Source organism: Papio anubis, chromosome 15 (assembly GCF_008728515.1).
Source record: "Papio anubis isolate 15944 chromosome 15, Panubis1.0, whole genome shotgun sequence".
In the NCBI taxonomy this organism is placed as follows: domain Eukaryota; kingdom Metazoa; phylum Chordata; class Mammalia; order Primates; family Cercopithecidae; genus Papio; species Papio anubis.
Window position 1 is genome coordinate 90875806 of NC_044990.1, and position 24817 is coordinate 90900622.

General features: G+C 55.4%; 1 protein-coding gene across 16 annotated transcripts in view; it reads left to right on the forward strand.

Moving 5' to 3' along the window:
• MCF2L (MCF.2 cell line derived transforming sequence like) overlaps positions 1-24817 on the forward strand; it is a 198337-nt gene that overhangs the window by 131393 nt on the left and 42127 nt on the right. For 13 of the 16 annotated variants that reach the window (XM_031655679.1, XM_031655680.1, XM_031655681.1 and 10 more), the window contains 2 exons: positions 2428-2542; positions 18548-18638. In XM_031655679.1, coding sequence (XP_031511539.1) covers positions 2428-2542; positions 18548-18638 — 206 coding nt within the window. Of the gene's footprint in view, positions 1-2427; positions 2543-17405; positions 18168-18547; positions 18639-24817 lie in introns of those variants that run through there. The other 3 variants (XM_009192267.4, XM_031655682.1, XM_031655683.1) reach the window with 3 other exon arrangements.

The following is a 24817-nucleotide window of genomic DNA, read 5'->3' on the forward strand; positions in this document are numbered from 1 at the left end:
CTGCAGGATCCTGGCACTGCCCACCTTGGTGGGGATGGTTTCTCCAGAGAGAGACTCTCCCCCAACTCTGCGTCCAGCGGTGTTTGGCTGCCTCATAACCTGTAGGTGCGGGAGCTTTGGCGCCTGCTTTTCAACCTCAGTGGACAGGCGGGGATTTCCACGCCTGACTTGGGAAGAAAGAACAGGGTCTTTGCTTTCCTTTGGCTTTGGTGCCTGCTTTTCAATCTCAGTGGACAGGCGGGGATTTCCACACCTGACTTGGGAAGAAAGAACAGGGTCTTTGCTTTCCTTTGAGGCTGCAGCACAGAGAGTTTGGAGATACCCAGGGTAGCAGCAGCTTGAGACCAGCACCAGCAACCAGCTGAACCAGGCTGTGCGGCCCAGTTCCGGGGTCACCTGGCCCCCATCCTCTCCCCTGGGCAGCTGGAGGCTGCCTTTAATGGCGACTGAAAAGTTGCCCCGAGCTCCTGATCATTGTGGTAGGTACTGCGTGAAGCTGAGACACGCGTGAGCCACATCCCGGGGGCTTTGAGCCCCCACCGCGGCGGTGGCTGAGGGAAGGCTTGTCACACTCGCTCAGGAGGACACGGGGCCGCAGTGTTCACTCAGCGGCCTCTTACCATTGGGATCGAGGAATTTTCCGAGAGGAAGTGAGAATTAACAATGATGAAAGGTTTGTGGGTGAGTGACAGGCCTGTTCTGTTGAGGACTGCATGGGACATTGTGCGCTGCCAGAGACGGGGGCAGAGGTCAAGAGCCCTCGAGGGCTGGGAGAGTTCGGAGGGCAGAAGTCATCAGAGCACAGTGGAGCCAGACCCAGCAGCCACCTTCCCACTCAGGGGCTTCATTAGAACCCAGCATTGCAGGGACTGAGCTGTCCCAGGTGAAGGGGAGGCCATCACGGTGCGTGGACGCCCCTCGGCTCAGCCTTCTAAGAGGCTCAGCAGCTGGGATGGGCCCGAGGCATGAGCCCTCAGAGGAGGTTAGGAAGGAGCTAGGGAGAAAAGATACGTTTGTGTGACGTGCTGGCCGAAGTGAGAACAGTCGTGTCAGATAATGAGTCATGTCCCATTGAGGGGTGCTGACAAGGGCTGGACAGGCTCTCGGGAGGAGGCCCCCACAGGGAGCCTCGTGGGCCCAGTGTCCCAGGATCACTGGATGGTAAAAGCTGCCCTGCCTGGCGTCCTGGCGTGGCTGGGCTTGGCCAAGACCCAGAAGCAGAAATTGTGGAAGCTGGAGGCGGTGGCTGTAGGGGACGCGAGGCGGCAGCTATGGGGGGCACAAGACGGCGGTGGACTGTCGCTGTTAAGAGACAAAGCCATGGTTGTCGCAGGCTGTGTGCGCCCTGGGTCTTCTCTGTGAGGACATGGATGAGGGACGGCGAACTCCCATTATCTGTTTGCCATAAAAAGCTACCCTAGACTTTGTTCGCTTGAAACAGCCCTATTTTACGGATTTATTCTTCATTTTGTGGCTCAGGAGTTCCAACGGGCTCAGCTAGGCAGTTCTTCACTCCACGGGGCGCTGACTGGGTCCTTCACTCAGCTGTGTCCTCGTGCGGGACAGGCTGGAAGGTCCTGTGGGCTGCCGTCCCGCACCCCCACCTCCCTGCCCTTTCACAAAGCCCGCCCTCAGCCCTCGGTGCTGGGCCTCCTCAGAGCAGGTGGACGCTGGGTGGTGGAACCACCTCTCTGATGACCGTGGGGCATGAGAGGGCAGCTGCAGTGTCCTGAGTCCCAGGCTCACTTCCGCCGAGTCCTGTGAGCGAAACAGGTCGCAAGGCCGGACCCCGGCTCGGGGGAGAGAAATGGATTCCGTCCGGCCAAGGCGGCATGGCAGGGTCAGTGGCCGGCTCCAGCAGGCAGACCTGGAGCCCGGCCTGTGGGACTCCAAAGTCAATGTTCAAATGGAGCCCTTTGAAATTGAATTGTTTAAAAGGCGGCAACGTCAGAGAAGCTGGACAATACCCACCAACAGCACAGTTAGGCAGGTTATTAGGGCACTTGCGATGTGGAATATTATGCGATATTTAAAATAATGGTTACATTGTTTAAAAGCATGGAAACAGTTTGTTCTCGGGGTTAGGAAGGAGGCAGGAGACAAGCTTCTCTATCCAGTATCATCTCAACAAGGTTAAAAAAGCCCAGAGAAAAAGGCTCGGAAGGAAACACACTGAATTGTCACGGTAGCTGTCCCACGGTGGCCACGATAATGGGTGATTGTCTAAATTCACGTCACTTTTGTGTACTTTCCAAATACTTTCTTCAAGCAGCACACATTTCTTCCAAATAAAAATTATGTAACGATGAAAAACATGCCTCAGTTTTAACTGAAATACTGGGTGCTGATGGAAACGGGCCAACATCCATGGAGTCCTCGGGGGCCGTGGAGCCCTCGGCTAAGTGTCTGCCTCTGGTCTCTCCCCAGGTGGGCGGGGGCAGGACGGAAGCCCGGTCATCACCTTCCCTGACTACCCGGCCTTCAGTGAGATTCCGGACAAGGAGTTCCAGAATGTCATGACCTACCTCACCAGCATCCCCAGGTGCGTACGCTCAGAGCCCGGCAGACACTGTGGTTCGGGGCAGAGTCTGAGGTTTCACCATCGTGGGGTCCCCGCAACTATGGGATGAAGCAGAGTCTCTGTGAGATTTCCGCGTTGTGGGGTCCCTGTGAATGTGGATCGGGGCAGAGCCCCCCATGATTGTGGGGCAGGGCAGAGTCTCTGAGGTTTCACCAGGATGGGGTCCCCGTGACTGCGGGATGAATTAGGGTCTGTGGGAGCCACCGTTGCGTTCCCCGTGGCTCTGCTGAGGGGTTAGAGCTTTGTCAGCATCATGGCTCTGAGGAGCTCAGGAGTCTGCCTCGGAGCTGATCTGGAGTCCAAATCCAGCCTTTCCACTCCAAGCTGCTGTTCTTTCCTGTGTTACCACCTGGAGGCTCAGCTGCTCAGCAGTCGGGATCTGGCTTAGCCTGGGCACTGCTTTTCTCCCACATAAACTGTCACTGCGCTTGCCTGTTTGATCAACAGAGCTCTGGTGCGAGGGGTCTGTGTTCTTAATGCCGCAGAGGCCATCTGCACGGGGCCAGAGGCTCATGGGAGCAGAGCCCGTCCACGTGGCCTCTCTGCGATGTGGTCAGGTCCTGGGGACGTGGCCGCCTCCTGCCCTTTCCAGGAGAGAACTGACCCCAGAGGTACCAGAAAATCGGGTTAGCAAAAATGGTTCCCTCAGGCTGCAGCTTTTTTGTTCCAGGCATAGCCGGGTCCCCGTCCTCTGAAAAGGTAGGGAGTCCAGTTCTGTGTCTCCCCAGCGGCCGGCGGGAGAGCAGCGTCAGGCCGGTGAGCTGCAGGCTGACTTCGGGGGGCACCACGGGGGTCTCGCATCTGCTGCGGTCACCCCAGCCACCAGGAAGATGCTGAGAATGTCAGCCACACACCAGGCAGTGTAGCTGCTGCTTCCATTTGGGGTATAGTGAACCACGCACCAAGTAAAAACAGAAATATCCTTAAATGTGGCATCTGTATCCCTCACATTACATAAGGTGGAAAACAGAGGAGATGTTTAACCATCAGTGTGAAAGTGCGGCCGCGACCATTACCGTGAAGGTTCTCCTTCATTCTTCAGTCTTTAAAGACAACAGCGCACTGAGCCTGGTAACTGAGAGCTCAGCACATCGGCCTGACCTGGAAAACAGCACATAGTTCCCCTGACAAATGTCACATACCCACCAGTTGGCAGCAGCCAGCCTCTGCGGTAATGCCTTGAGGAGAGGGAGAGCGGTGGGCACCTGTGTCCACTTGCCGGGTTGAGGTGGGAGCTGGCGGAGCAGGGAGCTTGTGAGCCTGTCAGGGCAGGACGTCTTGGTGGGCAGAAAGGAGGGGGCTCGTGGCCAGCTATGGTCAAAGGCCTGGACATGGCAGTGTCTTGGTAACCCCAAATCACTGTGTGTTGGGTTTGTGGTTCTGACCTCAGTCTCTTGTCTTTTGTGAGAATCTTGCACCCACCATGCAGGAGGCTCTGCTGGCTGAGCTGAGTGCACGGAGGAGGGGCTGGGTCTCGGGCCAAGTGGCCGAGTTCGCTGAGGGCTGATGGGATCGGCTCGGTGGGGCAAGGCTGCGCACGGAGGAAGGGCTGGTCTCCGGCCAAGTGGCCGAGTTCCCTGAGGGCTGATGGGATCGGCTTGGTGGGGCAAGGCTGCGATGCTGCAGATGGTTTCCACACATTCGTCCCTGGTTCTCAGTTACACTGTGGCAGGAAGGCGGTTATTAAGCCCATGTTATAGATGAGGCTTAATAACAGGGTGATGGCTGGAGAAAGTGGATGGCTGGGCAGGGGAGCGACCGAAGGCTCAGACCCATGGCCCTACCCCGAGGACAGGGCTCCAGGTGTGCTGTGGCCAGAGGGGTGTCCTTGGAGAGGGCGGTGATCTCCAAGCCTCTAGACCTGTGTCTGTCACCTGCACAGGAGGAAGAGCCTGTGCCCCAGGGGACGGCCGGCCTGGCAGGTACATCTGCCCCCTGATGGCGCCTCCCGGCATGGGGCTAAATGAGATTCTGTGGTGTCCACACTGAATGCTGACTGGTCAGACTCATTCTCAGAAGTCAGGGCTGTTGTCAGTGCTTGCTGCTTGGAGCCATGAGCTGGGGGGTCTCCTGTTTGTTGAACCTTCCTGTCTCTTTTGTCTTAGAAACTTCATAGAGTCCCTTAGCTACCCGCATCCCTTTTCGTGAGATTTTCTAGCATCTGCAGTGCTCAGAGGCCACCCATCAAGACCATAAGAGTGTGGTACGCGGCACGTGTTCATATGTGCACACCGCTGTTTATCCGATGTTCTGAAACCTTCCACAGCCCCCTTGCCGCTGCCCCACTTCTCTGTCTGCTCCTTCTCCTGAGATCCAGGAATATCAGATGCGTCCAGATTCCCGCAGGACGAGACCCACTCAGCCATCTCTGTAGATTGTGCATCTGTGAGCCGCACAGCCTGGTCTGGCTGAAGGTGGCTGGAGCACAGGCCCAGTCCCTGCGGTGGACACGCGGGCCCTGGGATCCCCAGAGGCAGCTCCATGGGTCCCCACTGTTCGCCTGTGTATGGAAACTCAGGTTTTCTGGTCACACTTAGATTATAAAAAGTGAAAGAGGTGTTTTATATCACCAAATGGTGTAAGTCAGATCCTGGAAATGCCAGCTTCGTTCAGCCCTGAGCAGCACTGCTGAGCGTGGAGCTGTTTCCCCCACCGGACTCAGTGTGGGTGTCTGAGTGTGCGGGGTGATGTGTGTGGTGTGTGTCGTGTGTGGAGTACGTGTGGTGTGTGGGGTGTGTTGTGTGTGTGGTGTGTGTGTAATGTGAGCCTGTGGCGTGTGTGGGGTGAGTGTGTAGTATGTGTGGGGTGTGTGGACTGGGGTATGTGTGTGGGGTGTGTGTGAGCGCGAGTGTATGCATGCATTCCACCCACGTTTCCTTTCTTCCCGGGTAGGTCTCGTCAGTGTCAGACCCAACGCTCCCTTTCTCTCTGGAAATAAAACTCTTTGATAACAAAACCCAACCCGTGTGAATTTGGGAGGATGCGCGTGTGCCCTGATCAGAAGGACCACAGAAGGGAAGCAGGGGGCCTGTAAGAGCCACCTGTCCCCTGGCTGTCCCGGCGTCCTAGGGCGCAGCAGTCGCGGCAGCTCCCTGGATTTCTGTGAGCACGGGGGCCACAGGCGTGCTGTGCGGACCCTTTGCCTCCAGGGTGTTGCCACTGAGCGTGTCCTTCCTGAAAGAGTGAACAATTCTTGACACATTTCTAAGGGAAATCTTCTTCCTAAGGGCATCTAAGGGATGCCTTCTTGAGAAGTGCAGAGTGTGTTAAACACGTGAGGGTCAAGCACGCCCTCTGCAGATAAAACCAGGGTCTCCACAAGCCTTGCAGGTGCAGCTTGGCAGAGGGGACCATCCCAGAGGAAGTCTCTGCATCCCTGGCGAGCAAAATTGCCAGGCTAGTGACAAGGAGGAGACCTGCCCGCGGCGCCCTGAGGGTGCTGTGCCTGGGGCAGTGCCCTCTGCAGGGGACCCTCTTCCCAAGGTGGGGGCGGGGCTGCCCTCTGCTGGCGACGCGGAGCATTGCGGCTCGGTCCTGGGACATCCGCCGGAGACAGGGAGGGCGGGGAGCTTGGACCTTGTCTTCCAGGAGAAGGTGGGCGAGACGCTGGCACAGGCTGTTCCCCAGCAGGCAGTTTGCAGACAGCTGCACAGCCAGCACGTTCTTTCAGTGGGAAGAAGTGAAATTGACTGGGCCTGTTCTTTCGAATGTCAATGCAAATTAAATGGACAAATCTCTCCTAAAGGCTGCTTTTAAGGGGTTTCACCTGTTACATTCTAAACCAAGCATCACTTCCATCAATTTAGAAAGAATGTTGTATCCTAACTGTAACTTTCCTTCTGTTTTCATTTGCAAATGCCAGGTGTCCTAATTCAAGCACTACATCTGACTATACTCATCATTTTTGAAATATTAGACTGAAATAGACAGGTTTGCCCCAAATGGTTTGGGACACCTGTTAATAGAAATCAAGTTCTTGAGCCTTGGAAAGATGACTCACCTGGGCGAAGGGGGAGACCGCATGCTTTGCCGACTCAGGTGTCTGCCGATGCCCGATGTGGACCCTCCGTGTTGGGGATGTCGGGCTTTGGGCTCTCACATTTGTCAGAGGGCAGATTCGGATCTCCGAAAACCCTATAGCCCTTCCTGTTCCTAATGGTGCTCAATTTACAACATCGGCCAGGCCTTGGTAGACGCCAGGGTCTCAGAGAGGCAATAGAGACCAGTGACAAGCAGATTCCAGACCCTGTATGCCCCCTTAGAGCCACGTGGGCTGGGGAGGAGATGCAAAGGTAGATGCATCAGACCTGTGTGTCCAGGCACTGCTTGCTGAGAAGTCTCAGTGGTCAGTGCATACTGGGAACACAACAGCAAATAAACAGAGAAAATTGTGGTGCTGAGACAGTATGTCAGCTATGGAGGGCTCACAGGGCAGCGGGGTTGTGGGAAAACAAAGTGAGAAAGAGAGACAAAAAAAGAGAGACAGAGACAGTGAGAGACAGACAAAGAGAGAGAGATAGACAGAGACAGGGAGACAGAGTGAGAGACAGAGACAGAAAGATAGAGACAGAGACAGACAAAGAGACACAGAGGGACAGAGATAGAGAAACAGAGACAGAGACAGAGAGAGACAGAGACAAGGAGAGACAAAGAAAGAAAGAGACAGAGGAAGAGACAGAGAGAGAAAGAGAGAATCAGAGAAAGAGACAGAGAGACAGAGACAGGGAGAGACAGAGATAGAGAAAGAGAGCATGAAGGAAGCAGAGGGCGGGGGCGGCAACATCACCGTGGACAAAGAACTTAATGTAAACTGGGAAGCAGTCGTCACAGAGACCCAGGAGGGAGCCAGTGGCATCTTTGGGGGCAGCGAAGGCACCAGGGGGCAGGACAGAGTGCCAGGGAGTCGGGGGCTCTAGGGACAGAGTCTGGGAGGTGAGACAGGGTCTGTGGAGCCTTTTCTGAGGGGCTGTGCTTTCTGTGACGTGGGTGCCAAGGAGTTCATGACCTGCCAGGATGCAGGGTGGAGGCAGGAGCTGGGAGATGGGGAGGAGGGTGGCAGGCCTCAGAGAAGGTGCGAGGTGGGGAGCTTGGGGCTTGCTGGAGGAGCAGCGTGGAAGGAGTTCACTGAAGCTGATGATGACGCTTATTTTCCCTGGGCCTGGCTCAAAGCTCCCAGCTCCTTGGAGGTAGGGACTCCATCTACCAGCCAGCTTGCCAGGACAGAGGTCATGTTCAGCCCATAAGAGGCATGTACACATACGGATGCACACGTGCACCCACACAGACTTGCACGAGCCACACACACAGATACACACAGGTGTGCGGGCAGTCACACACAGACACAGCCACACACATGTACAGATGCACACACGCACCCACACAGGCTTGCACATGCCACACACACAGATACACACAGGCATGCGGGCACTCACACACACAGACACCCACACAAGCACACACATGCTCACAAGCACGAACATGCACACACCACACATGGCCCCACCCGCAGCATTGGGGATTACAATTCAACATGAGGCTTGAGCAGGGACAAATATCCAAACTATATGTCACACACATATGCACACAGACATGCAGGTACTTGTGCATTTACACAGATGTGCATGTGTATAACCACCCCCACACACACACACACAGACATGCAGGTGCATGCATACCCCCTCACAGACCTGCACATGTACACACCACATGCATGCACAGTTTGGACCGTATGGGGAGGGTGCGTGTGGGATGGAACAGAAACACGAATGTAATCATTAGGCTCCCAGGAAAGAGGAGAGTCCTCCTATCTCGCTGATTCTAAGATGAGCAGCTGGAGCCAGCTCAGTTTGTCGTCCCCCTGCGGTGACCTGAGCACCCTGTCCTGCTCTCTGAGCTGGAGGGCAGCTGGACCCCAGCCCTTGGAAGGGCCCCGCTTCTCGCTGTGGGTTTGATTTCCTATTGAACTTTGAATTGGCTTTTGAATATAAGGACAGGAAGTGTCTGTGAGCATGTGTGAGTGTGCTAAACAATTTAATATGTGTGCATTAAAAGTGAAGCTTCCGCTTTGCCTCCTGCTCCCCCACAGCTAACTGTGGAGCTGCATTGGGGTGCCCCCCAGGCTGTTCATCCGCGTGTGGTGGGACAGCACAGGACATGCCGCCTCGCACCTGTTCTGTTCAGCAGTGTGCTGTGGTGCCCTTCTACCTTGGCGCCATTTGCTGCTGCCTTTCATTTTATATATATATTTTTTATGTTTTGAGACAGGGTCTTGCTCTGTCACCCAGGCTGGAGTGCAGTGGCAGGATCTCAGCTCACTGCTGCCTCAACCTCCTGGGCCCAGGGTTCCTCCTGCCTCAGTCTCCTGAGTAGCTGGGACTGCAGGCATGAGCCACCAGCAATTTGGGTATTTTCTATAGAAATGGAGTCTCGCCGTGTTGCCCAGGCTGATCTTGAATTCTTGGGTTTGAGTGATCTACCCACCCTCGCCTCCGAAGTGCTGGGATTACAGGCGTGAGCCACTGCGCCCAGCTGTGCCTTAAGGCTTCCTGGCCCCTGTGATGTAAGCGGACCCGGTGTGCTCACTTGGGCTGGCCCCTGTGATGAGTGGACCCCGTGATGTAAGCGGATCCCGGTGTGCTCACTTGGGCCTGTTTGCGGGCATTTTGTGGTCCCCATTGTTTCCCTGTTAGGGTCACTGTTGTAAAGAGTCGCCCGCCCTGGGTGTGGCTGGTTTCTGTGTTCTGTCTGTGAAATTGTGTCCTGTTTCTAGCAGTTCTCAAATGCTCCAGCCAGGTGATTCGCGTCCCCACCCCCACCCTCACCCCAACGGAGTTGGCAGTTTCAGGGCTGCCCTTGTCTGCCATCCCTGGCTGGCCTGAGGCTGTGCTGGCCCCGGTCACCCTGCACGGTCTGAAGCCCTACATGGAAGCTCTGCCACCCACAGCCAGCCTCGTTAGGAGGAGCCAGGAGACACGCGTGACCCCGGTGTCTGCGCGCTGCCCTGGGTGGGAAGCCACTTCTCGGGTGTGTGTCCCGTCTCCACAGCAGCATTTTCTTCGTGGAGTCTGCTGCTTCCGAGCACTGGGGACACGTCCTGGAGGCCCTGCCATGGCTTCCTCCGGGTCCTGCACGCACCACGGTGACCACCTCCCCCGAGGCCCTCTCCCCGCGCCCTCCCAAAGCGCGTTCTCCAGGCCCTTTTCTGTTACTGCTGTTGAATTCACCCGCTTCTGACCACCTGTGGCCATTTAAATGTAAAATGAAAGCTAAATAAAATTTAAAATCCAGCCCATGGCAGGCAGGGCTGCCCCCTTTTTTTTTTTTTTGGAGATGAGTCTGGCTCTGTCACCCAGGCTGGAGTGCAGTGACGTGATCTCGGCTCACTGCAGCCTCAACCTCCCCAGCTCAGGTGATCCTCCCACCTCAGCCTCCCGAGTAGCTGGGATGAAGGCGCATACCACCACACCCGGATAATTTTTGTATTTTTTGTAGAGATGGGGTTTCACCACATTGCCCAGGTTGATCTCGACCTCCTGGGCTCAAGTGATCCACCCACCTCGGCCTCCCAAAGTGCTGGGATTATAGGCGTGAGCCACTGCGCCCGGTCAGGCAGCCTCATTTTTGTTCACACATGACCAATGGCTGTTTACAGGGCTGTGTGCTGGTTATGCTGCTCTGTCCTGGAGGAGGAGCGAGCGCCCTCACCTTTGCCCTTGCCCTGGTCTCGCCCTCGCCCTGGTCTTGCCCTCGCCCTTGCCCTGGTCTCACCCTCGCCCTCACCCTTGCCCTGGTCTCACCAGCATGAGCAGAAAGACGAGACCCGGGGTTGCAGTGTCTGTGCTCAGGGTCCAGGACACAGCTCAGGGCCAACCTTCCTTGGGGAGTGACAGTCCCGGGAGGTTAAGGGTTGCGGTGGCCACAGAGCCACAGATCTGAGGTGGGGAAGACCTGCCTGAGGCAAGGCAGGCCCGCCGTCCGGGGTGGCTGGCATCAGGGTGGGCGCCCTGATAGCGAAGGACCCATGGCGCCCACACCGGAGGGCGGGAGGAGGAACAGCATGGCCCCCATGAAGCCCCTCGAGGAAGGGTTCCTGTCCCACGTGCAGCACCCCCCCCCCCGCCCCCCCCCGTGCAGACCTCACCATTCCCGACGGGAACACTTGCGATATTCACTTCCAACCACACAAGGGCGCAGTTGGGCAACGGCAGCTATTGGAGAAATGTTGAAAATGGGGTGGCTTCTCTGGGTGACTCTGATGCTGCCATTGCTTCACGATTAATTTTTGTGTCCTGCTTAGATAAAATCGTATCTAATAAAATACGTGCAAGGCTTCTAAGCAGAAAACTGCAAAATGTTATTGAAAGAAATTACAGTAGTATGAATAAATGGAAGAATATTTTAGTTCACAGATTAGAAGACAATTAGTATTATAACAATGTTAATTCTCTTTAAGTAAACATATAGATCGAATGCAATTGCCAGATAAAATTCCAGCAGGTTTTTCTTTATTTAGGTATGAACATTGGCAGGCTGCCTTTACATTTTATATGAAAATGCAAGGGGTGAGGAATAGTCAACCCAACTTTGAAGAAAAAAGTTGGAAGCTGGCCGGGCACGGTGTCTCAAGCCTATAATCCCAGCACTTTGGGAGGCCAAGACGGGTGGATCACGAGGTCAGGAGATCAAGACCATCCTGGCTAACACGGTGAAACCCCGTCTCTACTAAAAAATACAAAAAACTAGCCAGGTGAGGTGGTGGGCGCCTGTAGTCCCAGCTACTTGGGAGGCTGAGGCAGGAGAATGGCGTAAACCCAGGAGGCAGAGCTTGCAGTGAGCTGAGATCCGGCCACTGCACTCCAGCCTGGGAGACAGAGCAAGACTCCGTCTCAAAAAAAAAAAAAAAAAAAAAAAAAAGTTGGAAGCTGATACTGCCAAATATTAAGACATTATTAAAGTGACAGTGATTAACACAGATGTTGTAAACAGAAGAACAGCAGTACAGAATATCTAATCCAGACAGACCACATATCTACAGTCTCTCGATTTATTTCTTAAGTGATACGGTAGCATGGAAGGGGATGGACGTCCTCAGTAAGAGGAGTGGATGTGATTGGCTGTCCATGTGGGAAATTATGAATGCTGATACCTGCCTCACACCATATACAAAAGTTAATTCCAGATAGATCACGGGTGTAAATGTGAACTCTAAAGTAATATAGTCTCTGTTCTCGACAAACATAGGAAAATGCCTATCTCAGAGTAAGAAAAGATTTCTTACACAAGGTTTAAAAGGCAGTTATCAAAAAAGCAATTATCAGAAAGGAAAAGGTCAGTAAGTTGGGCTACATTAAAGTTAAGTTACTCTTTTCATCAAAATGCACCATGAAAAGATTGACATGGAAAGCCACAGTATGGAAGCAGATGTTTGCAATGTGCGCATCCAATAAGAAACTTGTGGCCGGGCGCGGTGGCTCAAGCCTGTAATCCCAGCACTTTGGGAGGCCGAGACGGGTGGATCACGAGGTCAGAAGATCGAGACCATCCTGGCGAACACGGTGAAACCCCGTCTCTACTAAAAAACACAAAAAACTAGCCGGGCGAGATGGCGGGCGCCTGTAGTCCCAGTTACTTGGGAGGCTGGGGCAGGAGAATGGCGTAAACCCGGGAGGCGGAGCTTGCAGTGAGCTGAGATCCGGCCACGGCACTCCAGCCCGGGCGACAGAGCGAGACTCCGTCTCACAAAAAAAAAAAAGAAACTTGTTTCTAGCTTATACAGAGAACTGCACACCAACAAGAAAAAAGAGAACCTAGCAGAAAAACAACCAAAAGATGTGAACAGGCATTTCATAAAAGAGGATAGCCGCTAAATACAAAAGGCTTCCTGCCTCTAGGAAATGCAAATTAAAGCCATGCCAGGACACCACTCTGCACCCACAAGAATGGCTAAAATTCTACCGACAGACAGTATCCACTGCTGACAAAACCGTGGAGCAGCCAGAAGTCACGTGCATTCCTGGCAGGTGTATATTCGTCCACATCTACATAATTACAGCAATTCCTAAGAATCTGTCCAACAGGAGTGTGTATTGTGTGCACTAGAAGACACGTATAAGAATGATCAGTCTTATATTCAGTTTAGCCCCAAACTAGAAACAACCCAAATGTCCATTAGGAGTAGAATTTTTTAGTAAATCATATTTCATCATATATGTATACCATAACCCAGCAACAAGAACGAACAAACACCCTACCGCAACAACGAACAAGCACCCTACCGCAACAACGAACAAACACCCTACCGCAACAACGAACAAGCACCCTACCGCAACAATGAACAAGCACCCTACCGCAACAACGAACAAGCACCCTACCGCAACAAGAACAAACACCCTACCGCAACAATAACAAGCACCCTACTGCAACAATGAACAAGCACCCTACCGCAACAACGAGCAAACACCCTACCGCAACAACGAGCAAACACCCTACTGCAACAAACAAGCACCCTACCACAACAATGAACAAACACCCTACCGCAACAACGAACACCCTACCGCAACAACGAACAAACACCCTACCGCAACAACGAACAACCACCCTACCGCAACAACGAACAAGCACCCTACCGCAACAATGAACAAGCACCCTACCACAACAACGAACAAACACCGTACTGCAACAACAAACAAGCACCCTACCGCAACAATGAACACCCTACCACAACAATGAACAAACACCCTACCGCAACAATGAACAAGCACCCTACCGCAACAATGAACACCCTACCACAACAATGAACAAACACCCTACCGCAACAATGAACAAACACCCTACTGCAACAATGAACAAGCAAACACTCCACTGCAACAACGTGGATGAATCCCACAATGTTGAAAGAAACCAGACACCAAAAAAGCACATATTGCATATTTTTATTTGGACAAAATTCAATGGCAGGCAAAACTAATGTATGGTGACAGGAGTCGGGTGGGGCACCCTGGATGGTGGGAACGGCCTCTCAGTCCGGGCACTCACTACCATCACTCGCACTCTGTGCTTCTGCATAGTGTGCATTATAACTGGACAAAGTATTCACGTAAAGAATGGCGTCCTCCAGGGAAAAGAACTTAGGTGCCACCTACTGTATCCCAGGTGGGCTGAGGTAACTGAGTCGCACTCTGCAGGGAGGGCCTTCTTGTGCGTTTGTTTTGCTTTTCCTGAGGACTCGGCCACCCTGCTGTGCAGGGACCTTTCTCCCAGACTCCTCTTCCTGTCTTGGGTGCAGGTTGACGTTTGAGCAGCAGACACCAAGGGTCCCCTTCCTCCCGCCCGGGCCTCCCGTCCCTTCAGCCCCTCCTGGCCACGAACTGTTGATTCCTAAGCTCCGCCGCCCTCTGCAAACGCTGCTCCTCCCGTGCCCTGGCCTCCGCCTGCCCCCGCCCTGGGAGAAAGCATCCTCCTTGCCCCCACCATGTCCACGCAGCAGAGGCAGGTGGCCAGGCGCTGGGGGAACCTGGTGCCGGGGCCTCCCTGTCCCACTGGCAGGGAGGAGCCAGCCGCTGCATCCAGACCATCCCTCATGTGCTGCTCCTGACCAGTGAGCTGTGGTCGCACCCGCAGGCCAGTGGACTGTCTGCCCGCGTGGGTGGGGAACCATGGGGCTCCCAAGGTCGTGAGCCCTAAGCAGTTTGGGTCTCTTGTCACAGAAGACGCAGCCAGTTGGAACATTCCTGAAATTGTTTATGAGACCTCTGGGCCTTTTTTGTTTATTTGGGCCAAAAGTGAGCTCACTGGCTTCAAACTCAGCTGTTGGGCGACTGGCCAGGGCAGCCCCTCCAAGGCCAACTGCTGCGGGGTTGGCGGCCAATGGAGCATCTGGGGCCCTGTTCGTGCCCTGGTGCGAGGGAGCGTCTGGGGCCGTGTTTGTGCCCTGGTGCGAGGGAGCGTCTGGGGCCGTGTTTGTGCCCTGGTGCGAGGGACGTTTCTGGGGTGGCTGCCAGCTGGAGTTATTCTACCCCAGCTCCTCCAACACCATCACCTTCATCCGTGTGGGGACTCTGGGGACCGTTTCCTGCTGACACTGGGCAGGAGCCACACCACGCTCTCCCTCAGGCACAGGAGGCCACAGATGTGGGCGTAGATCCGAGCTCTCTGAGCCCTGGGTCCTCACTCCTGTGAGCAGATCCAGGTCCTGCCTTACGGTTTTGGGCAGTGCAGCCTGGGGAATGCCGTGGACTGCAGGGGATCCTGTGGCCCTGCCCGCGTGGCCACAGTCAGTGTGGGTAGAGGAGGTGCTAGGGGCTCTTTACATCCTCACGCCAGAGGCTTTTTTAGTCCAGGCTTTGCACCTTCTGAGTCAGTGTTCCTGAAATGTGGCAGGAGAGGAGACACGGGGCTGAGGGGGCGTGGATGAGTGTCCACCTGGGCCCTACGTAGGGGGCAAGGTCGTGGCGGGAGGCTGCGCAGAGCAGGAGGCTGAGTACTGGTGTGTGGGCATCTGGGGTTGGGTCCTTGCTTGGTGGGAACATTAGGAGGCCGCCAGGGTGGACGTGGCCTTAGGGGCAGCACACATGGTGTCTGAGCCAGATTCCCCTGTCTCTGCTCACAGCTGTGTGACTTTGGGCAGGTGACTAAAGCTCTCTGTGCCTGGAGAGGATCATAGCACAGCCTCATGGGACGGTCGCTGGAGCCTGATGAATAGCTGTGGGGCTGCTGGCACAGTGCTTGGTCCAGAGCAGCCCTGGAGGACAAGTCCCTCTCCCTGAAGAAGCGTATGCTTCCCGCCCGCACCCCGTTCCCGCGCACGCCCTGTGCCCGCACCCCGTTCCCACGCACGCCCGGTGCCCGCACCCCGTTCCCGCGCACGCCCGGTGCCCGCACCCACAGTTCCCGCGCACGCCCTGGTGCAGCCGCACCCCGTTCGCCGTCGTCACTGCCCTGTGCCCGCACCCCGTTCTGCAGCTGAGCAACGGTGACTGCCCCATTAACGCCACCTGGAAACCAGTCCGTCCTTCTCATTGAGAAACTGATTTTCTACTATGCATTTTTTGAGTCGAATAAATTTACAACACCTTGTATTTCACTTGCAATTTTGACTTCTAAAAAATGTTTTCGTTGTTGGTAACTTTGGTTTCTCATTGAAAACAGATGCCTATTTGTGATGCTGGTGCTCCCGTTACAATGTAACCCAAAGATTTAAACGTAGAGTGAGTGGAAGCCCCACACGGGCAGGCCGGGCGGCATCCAGTGGCGACGGGAGCACATGGCGCCTTTCTGGTGGCTGCATCGTCAGCCTGCCCTGCCGGGTGTGAGACAGACGCACACCTAACGGTGTGAGAAGCCAGATGTGGGAGGCACCGGGCACTGTGGGCAGTGAGGCAGGAGCTTGGCTGCCTGTGGGGCAGAAGCTCCATGGCTATAACTGGATGTGTTTGGGTCACAGGGGTCTGGGGGGTGCGTCCTGGCTATAACTGGATGTGTTTGGGTCACAGGGGTCTGGGGGGTGCGTCCTGGCTATAACTGGATGTGTTTGGGTCACCGAAGTCTTGGGCGTGTGCATTCTGCATCCAGCAGCTCTCACACGGCAGTCGTGGTCCCCGTTGCTGGTCCGGCCTGTTGTGGAGTAGTGGGGACATTCATGGGCGGACATAGAGGCTGAGATTCCACCCCAGTCAGAGCTCTATTCCAGGGGAAAGGGGAGAAACTGAGTCAGGCTTTGTTCTGCAAAACAGTGACGCCGCTCAGCCAGCGTGGTGGGCTGCAGCACACTCAGTGGCTTCATTTCACTCTCACGGTAACCCCTGGGGGTGGATTCTACGATGACCCTCATTTTTACAGAAAAGGAAGCAGAGATGGTTCACAGCTGAGCCACCCGTCCAGGGTGACGCCTTTGTGGAGCCCGCCAGTGTCGCAGAGGCGGTGAGCCCCTCCCGCCCAACACACAGCCCTTGGCAGGGGCTCCTCAGCAAACCCTGCAGGTGGGCAGCGTGGGGTGTTTCTCGCAAGCATCACCCGCTTCAGGACTTGGAAGCGCTTGACTGGGTTCGCTGGGCTGAGGATTATGTGCTCAGTGGAAATCAATCATTCTGGGCTCTTCTCCTTCCCTCTAGGAGGAGTGGGACCCGGAGAGCTCCAGGTCCAGCTTCCTGGCTTGGAGTCCAAAGGCAGCTCTGAGCACACGCGGGTCAGGAGGGAGGGGAGCTGGGCTCTGCGTCTGTGGCCTGGCGCATCCAAGGTCCCTTTGTGGAAAAGGCACGTGTAGCACCTGTTCCTGGAGGATAACCTGTCACTCTGTGCCTCCCCCAAGGGAGCACGCAGGTCTACACGGGAGTACCCACTGTGTCTCACAGTTCAGAAAAAGTCGTCAAAGTGCTCAGACTCAAGAAGTAAATAAGGAAATATGAAAACTAACTTTCTTTTTTTGAGACAGTCTTGCTCTGTTGCCCAGGCTGGAGTGCAGTGGCACCATCACAGCTCACTGCAGCCTCAAACTCCTGGGCCAAGCAGTCCTCCCACCTCGGCCTCCCAAGTAGCTGGGACCACAGGCACGTGCCACCACACTCAGCCAATCTTTGTATTTTCGTAGAGACAAGGTCTCATCATGTTGCCAGACTGATCTCAAACTCCTGGGCTCCAGTAATCCACCCACCTTAGCCTCCCAAAGTGCTGGGATTGCAGATGTGAACCACCATGCCCAGCTGAAAATATAACTTTAAAAAAATCTGAGCTCCATAAGAACTAAGCCAGATCAGAAAACGAATTCTGTCTGTGGCCCCCACAGCTGTGAAATGGAGTTGCTGACTCCCCGTGCTCGTGCACAGGCCTAGTGCCCACTGCAGAAGCTGCTTTGAATGAAAGCTAGTGTTTATTCGTGCACTCACCCAGAGGGTTTCTGCCATTATTGAATCAAATCACCCCTCACGTGAGGCGTTTTTCACGGCCAGATGCAGACAGGGACACAGACACAGCAGCACACAGCACACACGCACGTTCGGGAGCCACTGCCTCGCCTTCGTGTCTTGGGAGTTGCTGTTTCTGTCTTTAAATTTGAGCATCAGAAGGATCTGAGACATCCGACATAAATCCCTGGCTTGTTAATGATGCTCGCAGCGAGCAGTGCACGCCCACAGACTGCATAATTTATCTGTCCTGCAGAATTCTGATTTTCATGTAAACCCAAGACATGTTCAGAGACTTGGAAATTAGCGATTCCAGCCCCTGCCTTAGGCGTGCCCGTGTGATTGTTTCTGCCGTGGATTGGCTGGTGGTAGCAGCTGCTGGCATCATGCAATTGGCTTGGCTGCAGAGTGAGCCCGCGGAAGAGGGCTCTCCGCACCTACTCTGTGACTCAGGCTCCTGCCGCCAGGCTCAGCCGAGGACGGAGGCTGTCGTTATACAACGCACGAGTGCGGTCTCTGTCACAGATGTGGCTGTCGCAGGGAGTGCTGCCTCCTCTCCCGTTTCCAGCAGATGCTTGGGAACCTTCGGAAGTCTTGGAGATTTTCTCCCAGCACCATAGCAATGCCACCACGAGCGAATCTTTAACGTGGACCAGCACGGGCACCTCAGATGCCAGGACCGGCGTGATGTATGCGCCATAAGACTGTCTTGGAGGGTTTAGCCAGCTGGTCACCCAGGAAAGGAAAATGACTCGGTTCTTAGTGTGGAATAGCAAATGACTGCGCTCGGGAGAGGTGGTTCTGCCTGAATCTGTGAATCGAGGTGGTTGGTGTTAGGCTGAGAAATAAGAACACATCGGAAGGGTGTGCCCTTCCGTAGATGAGGAGGTTCTGGGACTGTGGGGATGGGGCTGCCGGGGCCCCCGTGTGCTGTGCCTCTCGCCTGGTGTTGCAGAAATGGCATCATGAGTACGGGGGATCGCCCTCCCAGGAGGTTTTCCGAGGGGTTTCCTGGGCAGCCGGCTTCCCACCTGCACACGTTAACGGCAGCGTCTCTTCCTCACTGCAGCCTGCAGGACACTGGCATCGGATTCATCCTGGTGATAGACCGGCGGCGGGACAAATGGACCTCCGTGAAGGCGTCCGTCCTGCGCATCGCAGTAAGTGCTTCCCCGGGCTCTGCCCTGCGCCCGGCCCCTCCCTGGGCTGGGTGACCGCATGGTGCTCTTCCTCTGCGTCTGCCGCAGTTCCTGCTTTGTGCTGAGTGGGACAGAGCCCAGTCCCGGTGCGGGGAGGCTGGCGCCAAGGCCCCCCTGCTTGAGCTCCCGAGGTGCTGGTGCCTGTGTGTGTTTTCCCAGACAGGGGAACTCTCAGGGAGCCTCGTGTGACTTGAGAACAATTTCCCCGGACAGGGCGGCCCATGTGTTTCCGAACACGGAGTCTGAGATGCTCGGGATTGAGTACACCCTCCCTCTTACACAGAGCACAGCAGTACTGACCAGGCAGGAAGGGGGTTGTGTGCAGAGACGCTCGGGGCTGGAAGGGGGCTGTGTGCAGAGACGCTCCGGGCTGGAAGGGGGCTGTGTGCAGAGACGCTCCGGGCTGGAAGGGGGCTGTGTGCAGAGACGCTCGGGGCTGGAAGTCTGAAGTGGTACTGCAGAGCTTTTCTAAGTGATTTTCTCCTTTCTAAATCGGGCCATCTATCTTTAGCTGCGACACTGAATGGGCCGCCACCGCCTCCCTTCCCCAGTAACCCAGCCTCGCACGTAGCCACCCTCCTTTCCAAGGACTTTCCCTTGGCGTCCGAGGGTCTGTCTGCAGATTCTGCGTGCTGCCTTCCACAGCAGAAGAGGAGCCCAGTTTGCTGTTGGTTTTAACCCAGAGTAATCATTTAAGAGGGAAGAGATTAAGTCAGCAGAAGCCCCCCAAATCTTATTTTTGTCGGTAGCTCCCACCCGTATGCACGACCCCGGCGTGGAGCGTTCCTCACCCACGCTCGCTCTCCCCGCCTGTCAGTCCAAGTTTCGTTGCAGCCAAAGGACCAAAAAAGTCTGCGTGTCTTCCAGGGGGTGACCCAGAGCCTGGGTCCGGCACCGGCATCTTCGCACGCCCGCCACAGCCCGTCCCTCCCAGGCTCTGGGACCCTGGGTCCTCAGCTGTGGTGGCACAGCTGCTCCAAGCATTCCCCAGCACCAAACCCCAGTGAAGTCAGATTCTCCTGGCCTCTCCTCGGTCCTGCGTTCGGACCGTCTTTGGGTTCCCCGGCCTCTCGGTGGCTGCTGGCTGCTCCGCCAAGGTTCTGGGTATAGTGAAAGAAGTCATTCCTTTCCCTGCCAGTTGCCTCCTTCCTTCATCTTTTACAAGAATTAGAGGCCCCATATCTGCTCCGATGCCCACAACCTTCATCATTTTGGTGCAAGCCTGCCCCTGAGCCACTGGTTCTCACCTAAGTCTTTGGGATGAGGCATCTCCTTGTACCCACACGGCCCCCCTCTGCCCCTCACCGTGGCTGATGCCCGTTCCTGACCCTGCCTCAAGCTGGCACACACCGCCTATGGCATCGTTATCTGAAATAATTCAAAACACTTCAGGATGCTTCCAAAAAAGTAGACGTGTATAGAATCAGTCTTCCTTTGTTTTAACACTGCATTCGTTTGCTTTTGCATTACTCTAAAGACATACTTGAGCTGGGTAATTGATAAAGAAAGAGGTGTAATTGGCTCACAGTTCTGCAGACTGCACAGGCTTAGCACCTGCATCTTCTCAGCTTCTGGGGAGGCCTCAGGGAGCTTCTAGTCGTGGCAGAAGGCAGCGGGGAGCCGGCATCACGTGGTGAAAGAGGGAGCAAGAGAGAAGGGGGAGGTCCCAGACTTTTGAACAGCCAGATCTCGAGTGAATTTACTGAGCGAGAACTCACCCGTCACCAGGGGGATGGCGCCGAGCCATTCATGAGGGGTCACCCCCATGACTTAATCACCTCCTGCCAGGCCCCACCTCCAGCACCGGGAATCACATTTCAACATGAGATTTGGAGGGGACAAAAGTCCCATCCATGTCAAGCATCCCCAGAAATGTAGAAAGTTCTTTAGATGAGCCATCACCAACTAATAGCAGCGTGTCCCTTTCGTTATTGTACATTTTAAATGAGTTTGCACATGAAGTCGTAGGCAATTCTAAAAATTAAATCGTAAGAACCCACGGGGTCAGACACACATGGACGGACAACAGATACTCTTGGGAAGCACACATCAGTCCTGGGCAGGTCCCACAATGTTCCCAGCAAGTACGCCATCGTTTAAAGAACAGATAACACCGTTACAGTCACATCTTTCACACTTATCTGCCGCTGATATAAACCATTGGGATGACTCTTAGCAAGACGTGGGTGGTAGGAGTCAGCCTCCCTGCCAGGGCACTTGCAGGTGTCAGGACGCACCTGGGTGCCCTCCATGCCCATGGGGTCCAGGCACCTGCATCTTTGCACACCCACCACAGCCCGTCCCTCACACGGCTCCCGAGCCAGCGTCCCTTTGCCTGGACTCTGACTCTGCTCCTTCCTCTCAGAGGCCATGCCTTACTACGTGTGCCCCAGCATCTCTGCTCACACCTCACTACTGCAGTTCCCAGTGCCTGAAACCATATTCACCACATATGCCCCGCCCCCTCTGCTCACACCTCACCACGTGGTGCCCCAGCCGCCTCTGTTCATACTCCCCACCTTCACATGTGCCCCGGCCCCTCTGCTCACACCTCACTACGTGTGCCCCAGTGTCTCTGTTCATACCTCACTACATGTGCCCCGGCCCCTCTGCTCACACCTCACTACGTGTGCCCCAGCCGCCTCTGCTCACACCTCACTACATGGGCCTCGCCCTCTTGCTCATACCCGCCTGGCGTCGTGCTTCGGTGCCTTGCTCACACCTCACTACGTGTGCCCCAGCGCCTCTGCTCACACCTCACTACGTGTGCTCTGGCCCCTCTGCTCACACCTCACTACGTGTGCCCCAGCCGCCTCTGCTCACACCTCACCACGCAGCCCCTGCTTCTCCTCTGCTCACGCATTACCACGTGTGTCTCTCAGATAAATCAGTCACTCCCGGGTTAGGTGACAAGAGCTTCCTGGTGGCACGGTGGCTACTTTTAAGAAATACAAAAATCATTTTCTAAAAGCAAAATATTTCTGCGAGGTCACCCTACAGGCTCGTGAAGTAGCCCCCAGCAGACCCGTGATTTAGGCGTTGATCTTCAGCTGCCGAGTGTCCTGTTCCGCTCCCCGAGTGTGTGATCGGATGAATTTCTGAAGCAGATTGACTCATCTTGAAAGCTCTGTCTTGTGAACATCATCACTGCTCCAGTGCCCACAGCCTTCATTGTTTGGTGCCAGCCTGTCCCTGAGCTGCTGGTTCTCACCTAAGTCTTTGGGATGAGGCATTGCCTTGCACCCCCATGGCCCCCCTCTGCCCCTCACCACTGCCAATCCCCGTTCCTGACCCTGCCTCAACCTGGCACACACCGCCAGCTTAGTGTTTGAGTTTTTATTTTTGCATTGATTCTTATACCATAAAAATACGGCTTTTTCTGTCCTTCTTCCTTTAATTCTCAGAGTTCACCGACACTGGTTTGGAAGTAATAGAAGCCAGCATTTTCCAGCAAAATCACCCAGAATTCTCTCTGAACGCTGTCTTTCTTGTATGAAAATTTATAGTTGTATTAATACACAGACTCTGTTTGTGTGATCAGCAGGTACTGAGGCTTTTCTCTGTCCCGGGCATTGCCCAGGCATCACGGATGTGAGGGAGGAAATGAACAAGGCTCACTGCCAGCTGGGCGAGGACAGTTGAGGGGGATCACAATGGGGTCACAGGCAGGGGTGGCAGGGAGCAGCTGGGAGGGCGGCTGAGCCGTGGGAAGGGGGCACAGTCAGGCCCCACATGCCAGGCCCCATCCACCTGGGCTCTGACCCCGGAGAGGGCGTCTTCCTGTCCCCAGGCCCCTGCTGCCCGGAGCCGGGCCGCCTCCAGGAGGGTTTGCTGCCCGGAGCCGGGCCACCTCCAGGAGGGTTTGGGGCATGAGCAACCAACAGGAGACAATGATGGTGGACGTTGGATGGGCCAGCAGGCACAGAGCTCAGAACCGTGGTTTCATGAAGGAGAAGTGGGCCACAAGGCCAAGGAGGCAGGAGGTTGGGGGGTGGGCGGTGATGGCACTGTCGTAGGAGCTGGTTGTGCACGAACTGAGACTCGGAGGGTCACTGGGCAAGGGAGCCAGGGCAGCCACGGACCCGGCCAAGCCCAGGTGCTGGGCAGACCAGGAGAGACACGGGTCTCTGCAGTGGGGAAGGGGTGGGTGGTGGGGCTGGGAGGAGGCCCCAGGCTCTGTCCATGGGCCACTCAGTTCCTGGAGAGGGCAGACCAGGGATGACCCCTTGGGCATCTTGGTTCAGTTTTTTGGAGATGGTGCAGTTGACCTGACGTGGGTGCACCAAGTAGTGCCTGCAGGGGGCACCTGGACACCACCCCCTGGGCTCCAGGCCTCAACGGCGAGCTTTGACTGGCCTAGGCTTCCGCCTAAAGTGGCTTTGGGAAAACCAGCACTTAGCAACAGCCTAGGCCAGCCGAGCCCTCAAGCAGGTTTCCAAACAGACACAGGCTCCAGCTGCCTGACCTCACCAGGGTGCCCAGCTCACGGTGCTGCGGGCACCACAAAGCAAGCCCGTGGCAGAGACTTTACCTCCAAGCGCTTGGCCACCGAGGGAGACGCAGCACTTACATAATGTGCCCGTGATCCGGGCTATTTTTAGCCACCATATGTGCTGTCTTAAGAGCTGAGCTTTCCCTAATTTGGGGTGTTCTTTTTTTCTTTGTTGGATGCCTTCAGCATGGCTTGGAATAGAAAAATAAGACATTGGAAGAGCCAAAATCCAGTGTTCCTAAAACCAGGCTCCCCGTGCCTCCATCCAGAGCAAGGCCTGTGTGATGCTGAGGGCGTGTGGGAGCAGGATATGTTCACCGCTACCCACGCAGGGGCTCAAGCACCCAACAACAGCAGAAGGACGAGACCCTCCTCTGAGAACTCACACGTCTCTTCTCCCTTAGTTGTTCGGTCCTCAGATAGAAGCATCTTTTGTAAAATGCTGTTGCAAAATCTAACCCTCTTCCACTGTACCATGTGTGTGCGTGTGTGTGAGTGTGATGTGTGTGAGTGTGCATGTGTGTGCGTGTATGTGAGTGTGCGTGTATGTGTGTGCTGGTGTGTGTGCGTGTGTGTGCTGGTGTGTGTGTGTGTGCCAGTGTGTGAGTGTGTGTGTGTGCTGGTGTGAGTGTGTGTGTGAGTGTGTGCGCTCACATTTTGGGATTTTGTAATAGAGTGTGTACATGTTTAGAGCTATAGCCTAAATCAAACTAAATCTAGATCCTCAAGTGGTGGCTGGAGAAAGTGAATCTGATTTTTAGACTACGTGGGGCCAGAACTGTTTTTCCTGTAACGCCGGTGCAGTCTGTGTGTGCAGGAAGGTAGAAAACGAGGTGTCTGAGGGACCTTGGACTTGCAGGTTGTCCAGCAGATTTTTCACGTTGGCGAAGTACGATTGTATGCAGCTCTGCGACCGGATTCCTCTCCTCTGCCAGCTTCTGGGGCTCTGCGGAGGAGCTGACCGTGGGGGCGGTGGCGGTGGGGGCAGTGGAGGCGGGGACGGGGTGGGGGGCTGTGGGAGCGGTGCTAAGTCCAGGAGGACTTCCCGGCGGAGGTGATGCTTGATGAGAACCTGACGGGAGGAGGAGTTGTCCAGATGGAGCAGGCAAGGAGCTTCCCCCGGGAACACAAAGCAGCCCTGGGGTCAGGGGCTAGAGCGCTGGCTGTCGAGGGAGAGAGGACCAGGTCTGTGTGCCCCTCTCTGAAGAGGCGAGACCGTCCCCCAGGGCAGGGAACTGAAATGCACGCTACATAACCGTGGCTACTCGGGGGTGTGGGGGACCCAGCTCTTCCCAGTGTGGCTTTCTCCGAACACGGCTGCTGAGTGCAGCAAGCACCTGCCCCGGTGAGCACAGTCCCGCCGCGGTGGATGGAAGGAGACCAGGACCTGCAGGGTGTCTCCTACGCACCAGCTGCTGTGGCGAATGCATTCGGCGCACGCTGCGCGTTCATCAACCCCCGATTATAGGTGGAGGAGCTGGGCTTTGGGGCAGTAGGGAACCGGCCGATGGGGTGGGGCGGCCCTGGGGGCGGCCTGGGCCTTTCTGTCCCTGAAACCCGAGCTCTCTCCCTGCTCCGGGGGTCCCAGGGCCGTGGTGGTGGGTGGTGCAGGTTCATGCAGAGTATTGCAGGGGTAGGCAGCCCGTGA